Source organism: Thrips palmi, unplaced genomic scaffold (assembly GCF_012932325.1).
Source record: "Thrips palmi isolate BJ-2018 unplaced genomic scaffold, TpBJ-2018v1 HiC_scaffold_18, whole genome shotgun sequence".
NCBI classification, from domain to species: Eukaryota; Metazoa; Arthropoda; class Insecta; order Thysanoptera; family Thripidae; genus Thrips; species Thrips palmi.
In genome coordinates, this window is record NW_023144627.1 from 1456883 (window position 1) to 1468093 (window position 11211).

General features: G+C 48.0%; 2 protein-coding genes across 3 annotated transcripts; both read right to left on the reverse strand.

Annotated features, from left to right (window-relative positions):
* Positions 1 to 4034: 4034 nt before the first annotated feature.
* On the reverse strand, positions 4035 to 7041 carry LOC117645470 (putative zinc finger protein 876). Of its 2 annotated transcripts, XM_034385704.1 has the most exons (3): positions 6680 to 7041; positions 5905 to 6024; positions 4035 to 5417 (listed from the first exon to the last, which is right to left on the reverse strand). In XM_034385704.1, the coding sequence occupies exons 1-3, from the start codon at positions 6879 to 6881 to the stop codon at positions 4708 to 4710; spliced, it is 1032 nt and encodes a 343-aa protein (XP_034241595.1). In that variant the 5' UTR covers positions 6882 to 7041; the 3' UTR covers positions 4035 to 4707. The 2 variants fall into 2 exon arrangements, with proteins under 2 accessions (XP_034241595.1, XP_034241596.1); XM_034385705.1 differs by lacking the exon at positions 5905 to 6024.
* A 2150-nt stretch (positions 7042 to 9191) lies between these two features.
* Positions 9192 to 10759, reverse strand: LOC117645477 (zinc finger protein 70-like). Its single transcript, XM_034385713.1, has 3 exons — positions 10654 to 10759; positions 10495 to 10587; positions 9192 to 9882 (listed from the first exon to the last, which is right to left on the reverse strand). The coding sequence occupies exons 2-3, from the start codon at positions 10517 to 10519 to the stop codon at positions 9335 to 9337; spliced, it is 573 nt and encodes a 190-aa protein (XP_034241604.1). The 5' UTR covers positions 10520 to 10587; positions 10654 to 10759; the 3' UTR covers positions 9192 to 9334.
* Positions 10760 to 11211: the final 452 nt, after the last annotated feature.

An 11211-nucleotide genomic window follows, 5' to 3' on the forward strand; every position in this document is an offset into this window, starting at 1 on the left:
GCTTTCCCCCCCGTCAGGCACGCACGGCGACTGCCCGGGAAACCCCGAGTCACTGTCTGAGAACTCCGTCGGCAAGTCGATGCTCTCGGCTTTTAATCCTGGACAGAAAATAATGAGTCAGCACCCAATAAGACAGCAAGCGTCCCCTGGACGTGTACCGAGCGCCCCGGCATGCAAAAGCGATACATCTACCCATGGTGCCAGGGGTGACGCAGGGGGACGCAACTTCAACTTGCGTTACGAGCTTCCGGATGCCGCAAAAGTGATGGCGTGCCCTTGATACATGTCGAAGACAAACTTTTCCGGTCCACTGTGCAAAAAAAACCACAGTAAATCCCTTTAAATTTTTTTTTGCCGGGATTTAATGTAGTTCAGGACACAGTATTTACTGTGCCGGGTTACAGCATTTACTGTACCTGGTACAGGATATTCCGTACTCCACTCCTGTGGTAACAGTGAATCCCGTACGAAGGACAGTAGATCCTGAAAAAAAAGTACAGTAAATCCTGTACTCTGAACTACAGTGACAGCTGTACTAATCACTACAGAATTTACTGTGATTTTTTCCCAAAATGCACTTTTGCGGCATCGGTAAGCTTCTATCGCAAATTGAAGATGCGTCCCCCCTGCGTCGCCCCTAGCACCACGGCCGTCGCCCTGCGCATTTAAGTAGCACAACGACAAAGCTGTTCCTTCGAGCCCTGGTGGGAAAATTGAAACTTCTTTAAAATTTTGGCATGCTTTAAGGTGTCTTCATTAAGTCATCTCAAAATTCGCATATTAAGTCTGAGAATAGTGAATACAATTCGCAAGGCAGATATTCCGGCCAGCTCCGTTACGAGTCCATTACCCCTTGTCTCATGGTTGATGCCAGCGTAACACAGAGAGAACAATAAAACTTTTAACACTAGAAAATTACCACCGGAAGTCATCCTAACCTTAAAAATTGCGGGAGCGGCACACTGTCAGAAGAGTCTTTGGGACAACACGCACTCACCTGCAGGACCTTCGAGTCAGGGATGCTTTCCTCCCCGTCAGGCACGCACGGCGACGGCAGCAGTCCGGACCCAAGTCGCAGTCAGCATACTCCGTCGGCAAGTCGCTGCTCTCGATTTTCAAATCTGGACAGAAAAAGATAAGTAAGCACCCAATAAGACAGGCAGCGTCCACTTGACGTGTCCTGAGCGCCCGGCATGCAAAAGCGATACAGGCATGCATTGCTACACTACAAAAAGTGAGGTACTGGGTGCAGAATGCCAACGGGAATAGCGAAGAGCCACAGTTCCAGGACTCTACGCCGCGATTATGAATTCAATGAACCCTTTTGAAGCCGCCTGAACCGAACAGACGTGTGCGGACGAGGTGACGGAATAATAACTGGTTCTTGTCGCCACCCACGAACGTCGCCCTGGCCGGGACGAAAATTCAGGGCCGGAACCTGACCAGACGGCGCCCTGGACTAGATCCAAAGGAAATGCAGAAACTTTCACGTTGCAATTACGGACGAAACGAGGAGCTTCCGCATTACAAGCGGTACACATATCATCACGAAATGCACACGCACTGCACTCGTGTGGCCTCGGGTTACAGTAGTTTTAGATGTCATGACAAGGACCACTCCCCATCGCACACTGCGACTCAGCCTGCACTGCCAGGGAGTGGGTCTCACTAGATACATTTAAAAACCCTACGGACTGTAACCCATTTTAGCGCGTTTCAGAAACCTTACATATATCTGCTTTAGACCCACCAAAGCCCCCACATAAGACCCAAGTAACGATTGGCCGACCCCCCACCCCCACCCCCTCGAGGGCCTTACGTAATTTGTGAACGCTCCGTAACGAAGTAAAATAACTTCAAATAACAAAACATTTTAAGCATACGTAAATTTACAAAGAAAATGAATCGTAATTAACGAATTATTTCTTCGTTTGCATGCCTAAAAATACAATGCTTCGTAGGGTTTAACTCTTGTGGGAACCGCTGGGTCTGGTCCGCGCCGACACCTGCAACCGAAGAGACAAAGTTAGTGTCCGTGAAAGCAGCGATTGCACTCCGTCCATCAGCGGCAGGGAAAAAGGTGATGCTACCAGGATCTTTCAGGTTTAAGCACCGCGAACACTCTCAGACTTTTGTTGACTTTTCTTCTCTTAGTAAAGAGGTTGAAAAGCACCAATAAAAAAGTACTATTTCCTCTAAAGCTATGTAAGATTTTGTACGTTATGTTGACTCAAAATCAGTTTCCTATGACAAGGAGTCGCAATTGACTTCAAAAATTGTCAATAATTGGTGACAATTTAGTCTTTGCAGGGAACAAAGCTAAACATGGTTCCACGGAAAAACTTCTTATTATTGCTGCTTAGAAAACCAAGTAAGCAAAGGAGAAAATGTCAATATTTAAAAGAAAAAAGTCAACACGAGTCTGAGAGCGAAGCATCTAGACTGCTCCTCTCCGGAACTCCATCGCAACCCGGCGGAATTTCCTCACAGTAATTCATTCCGAATGTGACGTCACACTCGCGTGCACTTCAAGTGCAATGCCTTTCCATGCAATATGGCTACGGCATTGCACGTATGGTGCGATGTCTCAATGCATTGCACCATACGTGCCGTTGCCCTATTCATAGCGCTCGGAATCACAAATTGCCTTCCCGCAGACGTCCACTTGTAAGGCTTGCCCCCGGTGTGGATCCTCTTGTTTTTCACTAAATGAGATGAATTAGAAAATGCCTTTCCGCACACATCACACTTGAAAGGCTTCTCCTCAGTGTGGACCCTCGAGTGCTCTACAAGATCACTCTTCCAGGGGAACCCCTTCCCACAACCCCGCACGAGTGAGGTCCGCCCTCAGTGTGACTTGCAAGGTGGTCCCGCGATCCGCTCTCAGTCCGGAAACGCTGGCCGCACTCCCCCAGTTGAATCCGCGGCGTGCCTTCCTGCCCGTCTCCTTGCTCGAGGCCTGCTCGTCCTGGACCGCGTCGCCAGCCGGCCTGCGGGGCCTGCTCCGCGCCGACGCCTGCAACCGGGGGACGGCCACGTTAAAGAAGGACCACGACGAAAAAAGATTTCAAATTTGAATAAAAATCAGGTAAATTTCATAATTATGAAGATTTATATGAAATATTGTCCCAAGTGTTCGTATAAAATTGTCTAGAGCTTGCGTATATACTAATGATCATGAACAATAAAAGTTCTGAACATTTAGTATGGGTGTCGTGAGGGAACGCACGGAGCGGAGTTCGACAACCCAGAAAAAATTTTTAAGGACTCGCATAGGCTGTCGAAGCAATTGATAAAAAGCCTCCCAAAAGACTCACCTGCAGCGCCCTTGGAGTCCAGCATGCTCCCCTCCTCGCCAGGCTGGTCGAACACTCCGTGCAGCGGCGGGCACGGACCGCCATGGCCTGGGCCGGGAAGAGAACCACCGTCATTGGCAGAACCAGCCGAGGGCGCCGAGGGGGCGGCGAGGGCCTTACCGCACACAGCGCACTGCACGCACGGGGACGGCTGCAGTCCGGAGCTCCAGTCGCAGTCAGCACTCTCCGTCGGCAAGTCGATGCTCTCGGCCTTCACATCTGGACAGAAAGCAAGGGAGTCAGCATCCGACATAAGAGTCGGCCCCCAAAAGAACCTGGCATGCAAAAGCCACACACAAAAACTACACTACAAAGTGAGGTATCGGGTTCAGATTTAATTATAGAGGAATGCAGTCGACGCTCTCGGTTTACAGATCTGAACAGAAAAATAAGGAAGGCAGTATCCGATAAATGAGTCAGCTCCCAATGAACCTGTTCCCAGCGCCCCAGCATGCAAAAGCGCCACACAATTTGAAAACTACTAGCCAAAAGGGGAGTAGTGCAGGGGGGCACATTATATTTTTAAAGAACTTTGAATGAATAAATCGGAACTTCTCAGCAATTTAATAGGAAGATACAACAAAAACCTTCGTATTACGAAGAAAAACCACCTCCGCATTATGCTTGTGCCATTTCTGTTGTGTCACAGGAAATTTATTCGTAATACATTGAGGATGAGTACATTAAAAAAGAAAAGGATTCCACTTACAGCATAACACGTTCGTGAAAAGCAAAAAAAAAAAAAATTAAGATTGGGGCGGCTGCCACTTTAAGTCCGATCACCACAAGTTAAGGGAAGAAAGCAAGGCATATCTAGCCAACATTAATGGTAGAAACCCTTGGATTCAATAATGGTCTATTTGCTGTTTTCTCGACAAGGGAGGATAGGAAAAGGTGCTACAACCTACATGGTACTCAACACGAGATTTGTAATCAGTCTTACTGTTGTCTCGTCGATTGTCACTAGATAATCATTTCTAAAATCAACATCTATAGTTGGCAAAGTTTCGACACAGAGAGACAAATTGCGCACTTTCAAAGAATAAAAAGAAAATATATTCCATGTAATCAATGTAAACAGTAAGCAAAACAAACTCAAACATAAACAATACGTAGTCCTGATACTGGCACTATTAAGTTTTACGGTACGGGAATAATTGCTGCAAATAAAAGGTCGACAGAGAAGAGGACATCAGGTTAACATAGTGGAGTTTCACACCGAGTGCTTGAATCAAAGATCTATAGATAGAAGGGGCCGTTTCACACGCGTGAGTGTCCATATGCCGTAGGTCTCCTCGAGAGACTTTGCGATATTTGACATAGAAAAGGTCTTTCCTCACACAACACATTCCTACGGCTTCTGCCCAGCGTGAATCCTCTTGTGCGCTGCTAAATTCGATGAAACTGAAAAGCTTTTCAGGCACACCTTGCATTTAAAGGGCTTCTCCCCGGTGTGGGTCCTCTTATGATTCACTAAAGCAGATGAATCAGAAAATGCCTTCCCGCAGACGTCACACTTGTATGGCTTCTCCCCGGTGTGGATCCTCTTGTGTCTCACGAAAGCAGATGAATGCGAGAACTTCTTTCCACACGAGTTACACTTGTAAGGCTCCTCCCCAGTGTGGGTCCTTTTGTGTTTCACTAAATCAGATAAATCAGAAATTGCCTTCCCGCAGACGTCACACTTGTAGGGCTTCTCTCCAGTGTGGGTCCTCTTGTGTTTCACTAAATGATTTGACTTAGTGAATGCCTTCCCGCAGACGTCACACTTGTAAGGCTTTTCCCCGGTGTGGATCCTCGAGTGCCTCACAAGATGCCAATTCTTGGAGAACTCCTTGCCACACACCCCGCACGAGTGAGGTCCGCCCTCAGTGTGACTTGCAAGGTGGTCCCGCAATCCGCTCTCAGTCCGGAAACGCTGGCCGCACTCCCCACAGTTGAATCCGCGGCGCGCCTTCCTGCCCGTCTCCTTGCTCGAGGCCTGCTCATCCTGGACCGCGTTGCCTGCGAGGGAGAAGGCCTCGCCGACGAGCAGCTGCTGGGCCTGCTCCGCGCCGACGCCTGCAACCCACGGCCACGGTAAGAGGAGTAAGGGTGGACCTCGATTTTCGAGGCTTTTCCCGCTCACTGAGAGGTAACAGCACTGTAATAAAAGGGTGAGGCATCTCACGAATTTTCGGCGATACAAAATGTATCACCTAAAAAAAAGGTCATACACAAATGTGTCACCGAAAAATAGGTCAGACATCAGCGAGATTGGCCCTAGTTTTCCTGGGGAAGCATCACCTTTTTCTCTGATATAAATTTGTGAGCGACCTTTTTTCCGTTGGTACATTTGTGTACCACCATCGAATCGCATCTTTCGGTGACGTTTCCGAGTGAACTTAAAAGGCCTGTACCATAATTGTATGTAGTCCTCCGTCAGTCGAACGCAAAATTAGGCGAGCGGCAGCGTAACACGAGAAAACTACCACCGGAAGTCATGCTAACGTTTAAAGTTGCGAGAGGGGCACACTGCGAAAGGCGTCTATGGACACAACTCATTCACCTGCACCGGCCTTCGAGTCAGGGATGCTTTCCTCCCCGTCAGGCACGCACGGCGACTGTCCAGAACCCGAGTCACTGTCTGAGAACTCCGTCGGCAAGTCGATGCTCTCGGCTTTTAATCCTGGACAGAAAATAATGAGTCAGCACTCAGCACCTAATAAGACAGCAAGCGTCCCCTGGACGTGTCCCGAGCGCCCCGGCATGCAAAAGCGATACATATACCCATGGTGCCAGGGGTGACGCAGGGGGGACGCAACTTCAACTTGCGTTACGAGCTTCCGGATGCCGCAAAAGTGATGGCGTGCACCTTGATACATGTCGAAGACAAACTGTGTCCGGTCACTTTTGCGGCATCGGGAAGCTTCTATCGCAAGTTGAAGATGCGTCCCCCCTGCGTCGCCCCTGGCACCACGGCCGTCGCCCTGCGCATTTAAGTAGCACAACGACAAAGCTGTTCCTTCGAGCCCTGGTGGGAAAATTGAAACTTCTGTGAATTTTGGGCATACTTTAATATGTCTTCTTTCCAAATGTGCCCAAGCCATCTCAAAAATCGCATATTTAGTCGAAGAAATAGTGAACTACAATTCGCGAGGCAGATATTCTGGCCAGCTCCGTTACGAGTTCATTACCCCTTGTCTCATGGTTGATGCCAGCGTAACACAGAGAGAAGCGATGTAACTTTTAACACTAGAAAATTACCACCGGAAGTCATCCTAACCTTCAAAATTGCATGAGCGGCACACTGTCAGAAGAGTCGTTGGACAACACGCACTCACCTGCAGCGACCTTCGAGTCAGGGATGCTTTCCTCCCCGTCAGGCACGCACGGCGACGGCTGCAGTCCGGGACCCAAGTCGCAGTCAGCATACTCCGTCGGCAAGTCGATGCCCTCGATTTTCAATCCTGGACAGAAAAAAGATAAGTAAGCACCCAATAAGACAGGCAGCGTCCACTGGACGTGTCCCGAGCTCCCCGGCATGCAAAAGCGATACAGGCATGCATTGCTACACTACAAAAAGTGAGGTACTGGGTGCAGAATGCCAACGGGAATTCATTTATACCAGCGAAGAACCACAGTTCCCGGACTCTACGCCGCGATTATGAATTCAATGAACCCTTTTGAAGCCGCCTGAACCGAACAGACGTGTGCGGACGAGGTGACGGAATAATAACTGGTTCTTGTCGCCACCCACGAACGTCGCCCTGGCCGGGACGAAAATTCAGGGCCGGAACCTGACCAGACGGCGCCCTGGATTAGATCCAAAGGAAATGCAGAAACTTTCACGTTGCAATTACGGACGAAACGAGGAGCTTCCGCATTACAAGCGGTACACATATCATCACGAAATGCACACGCACTGCACTCGTGTGGCCTCGGGTTACAGTAGTTTTAGATGTCATGACAAGGACCACTCCCCATCGCACACTGCGACTCAGCCTGCACTGCCAGGGAGTGGGTCTCACTTGATACCTTTAAAAAACCCTACGAACTGTAACCCATTTTAGCGCGTTTCAGAAACCTTACATATATCTTGCTTTAGACCCCCAACCCCCCACATAAAACCCTAGTAACGATTTGCCGACCCCCCACCACCACCATCTCGGGGGCCTTACGTAATTTGTGAACGCTCCGTAGCGAAGTAAAATAACTTCAAATAACAAAACATTTTAAGCATACGTAAATTTACAAAGAAAATGAATCGTAATTAACGAATTATTTCTTCGTTTGCATGCCTAAAAATACAATGCTTCGTAGGGTTTAACTCTTGTAGGAACCGCTGGGTCTGGTCCGCGCCGACACCTGCAACCGAAGAGACAAAGTTAGTGTCCGTGAAAGCAGCGATTGCACTCCGTCCATCAGCGGCAGGGAAAAAGTTGATGCTACCAGGACCTTTAAGGTTTAAGCACCGCGAAAACTCTCAGACTTTTGTTGACTTTTCGTCTCTAAGTAACGAGGTTGAAAAGCACCAATAAAAAAGTACTATGTCCTCTAAAGCTATGTACGATTCTGTACGTTACGTTGACTCAAAATCAGTTTCCTATGACAAGGAGTCGCAATTGACTTCAAAAATTGTCAATAATTGGTGACAATTTAGTCTTTGCAGGGAACAATACTAAACATGGTTCCAAGGACAAACTCCTTATTATTGCTGCTTAGAAAACCAAGTAGGCAAAGGAGAAAATGTCAATATTTAAAAGAAGAAAGTCAACACGAGTCTGAGAGCGAAGCATCTAGACTGCTCCTCTCCGGAACTCCATCGCAACCCGGCGGAATTTCCTCACAGTAATTCATTCGACGAATGTGACGTCACACTCGCGTGCACTTCAAGTGCAATGCCTTTCCATGCAATATGGCTACGGCATTGCACGTATGGTGCGATGTCTCAATGCATTGCACCATACGTGCCGTTGCCATATTCATAGCGCTCGGAATCTCCTGCGAGTTCCAACAAATGTGGCATCGAATTCGACCGGATGCACTCTCGTTCCAGGATCGAGACATCACGTTGAAACGATCGTGACAGAGTGTCACGTTCGTTTGAGCAGTGTGTCACATTCGTTTGAATGCGAATCAGCTAATTTTTGGCCGGTTTACATTCAAACGAATGTGACATAATGCTCAAGCGAACGTGACATTTCGTCACGTTTATTTCAACATGGTGACACGTTCCTGTAATGAGAGTGCGCATTCCACTTAAGCCAAACTGTGCCTCAAACGCAAATTTAAAAATTAGGGTATACTTTGAATCGGCGGCTGCTTCAGCATGTCCGACCAAACTAAAGGGAAAGAAGCAAGGGATGTAAGACAGCATGAAAGGTAAAAACACTGTGGATTCGACCACGGACACGACATCCATTTTCTTTCTCGCAGAGGAAACGATGAGGTGCTACAAACTACAGGCTACGAAGCACGCGGTTTTAATCATCACTCTTCCTGTTGTCTCATATGCACCTGAAAATAATCATTTCTATAATTAACAGCATCTATAATTGGCATAAGTTTAAACGAGAAACAAATGTCTAACTTTCGAGAAGGGGACCGATACAAAAATAATCTTCCACATTCGAAACCATAACGGTTCATAACATTATCATCCCAGGAGCGTGACATCGCGTTCAAACAAATGCGTCAAATTGTCATTTTGTCATTTTGTGACATTTTGTCACATTCGTTTGAACGTGATGTCACGTTCCTGGAGAGTAAAATCAAACTCAAATACGAAAAAAAAGAAACAAATTTATACAGATACTGTTACTTTAAAGTATTACGGAACTAACATAACTGATATAAATGAAAACGAAAACATTTGGTTAACATGGTAAAGTTCGACACTCAGTGCTTCAATCAAAGTTCACTGTAGGGGGCGCAATCTTCTTGTGTTTCACTGAATAAGATAAATCAGAAAATGCCTTCCCGCGCACGTCACGCTTTCAAGGCTTCTCGCCAGTGTGAATCATCCTCTTGTGTCTCACTAAATTACATGAATCAGAAAATGCCTTCCCGCAGACGTCACACTTGTAAGGCTTCTCCCCAGTATGAATCCTCTTGTGTTTTACCAAATTAGATGCTTGAGAAAATGCCTTTCCGCACACATCACACTGGAAAGGCTTCTCCCCAGTGTGGATCCTCTTGTGTTTTACCAAATTAGATGCTTGAGAAAATGCCTTTCCGCACACATCACACTGGAAAGGCTTCTCCCCGGTGTGGATCCTCGAGTGCGTTACAAGATGTTTCTTCCAGGAGAACTCCTTGCCACACACACCGCACGAGTGAGGTCCGCCCTCAGTGTGACTTGCAAGAAGGTCCCGCAATCCGCTCTCAGTCCGGAAACGCTGGCCCCCACAGTTGAATCCGCGGCGCGCCTTCCTGCCCGTCTCCTTGCTCGAGGCCCGCTCGTCCTGGACCGCGTCGCCAGCCGGCACTGCGAGGGAGAAGGCCTCGCCGACGAGCAGCTGCTGGGCCTGCTCCGCGCCGACGCCTGCAACCAAGGGACGGCCATGGTAAGACGGACCACGACTTTCCAGGCTTTCCTTGCGATAACTTTTCGCAGAGGTTGCAGTGGCAGAAAGTTGTGTGGCCCTTAACGGAGAATCGAGGTTTCCTTGAGTTTTTGTCAGATTGCACTAAGTTCTTTGCCCTATACCGTAATCCCGTGCCGATAAATTCAACAGACAAGTGCAATTTCAAGCAGGCTGCCCTGCAAAATGGTTGACCACCTATCAAGAGAATGCACTTTAACTCGCGGCAGGGTCGCGGAACAGCGCCAAGTCTCGCACACTGAATTCTTAGAGCCTGTTTGTCCGTAACTACGGCCATATTTGCACATTTTAAAGTTATGCTCAAATTTGAACATGAATTATGTACAATTTCGAAAATACCGAAGCACAATATGAAATATTACCTCAAATATTCGTATGAAATTGTACAGAGCTTGCGTAAATACTAATTTGGCCATGGTTATGATCAATTAAAGTAGTGAAACATTAAGCGTGCGTGTCGTAAAAGAGTCTAAAGAGTGGAGTTGGACCACCCCATGTCATTTCCAGAACTTGCATTGGCTGCCGAGTAAGAAGCCTCGCGAAAGACTCACCTGCAGCGACCTTGGAGTCCGGCATGCTTCCCTCCTCGTTAGGCTGGTCGAACACTCCGTCCAGCGGCGGGCATGGACCGCCATGGCCTGGGCCTGGAAGAGAACCACCGTCATTGGCAGAACCAGCCGAGGGCGCAGAGGGGGCGGCGAGGGCCTTACCGCACACAGCGCACTGCGCGCACGGGGACGGCTGCAGTCCGGAGCTCCAGTCGCAGTCAGCACTCTCCGTCGGCAAGTCGATGCTCTCGGACTTCACATCTGGACAGAAAATACGGCAGTCAGTGTACGATAAGACAGTCAGCTCCCAATAAACCTGTTCCCAGCGCCCGGCATGCAAAAGCGCCACACACAAAACTTCACTCCAAGTGAGGTACCGGGTTCAGACTTAATGATTGAGGAATTCAGTCGATGCTCTCGGTTAACAGATCTGGACAGAAAATAAGGAAGGCAGTATCCGATATAAGAGTCAGCTCCCAATAAACCTGTTTCCAGCACCCCGGCATGCAAAAGCGCCACACAATTTGAAAACTACTAGCCAAAAGGGGAGAAGTGTAGGAGGGGAGAAGTGTAGGGGTGCCGATTTTATTTTTAAGAATTTTGAATGAATAATTCGAAACTTTTCAGCAATTGCATTGGAAGATACAACAAAAACCCTCGTATTACGAAGAAAAACCACCTCCGCATTATGCTTGCGCTATTTCTGTTGTGTTACAGGAA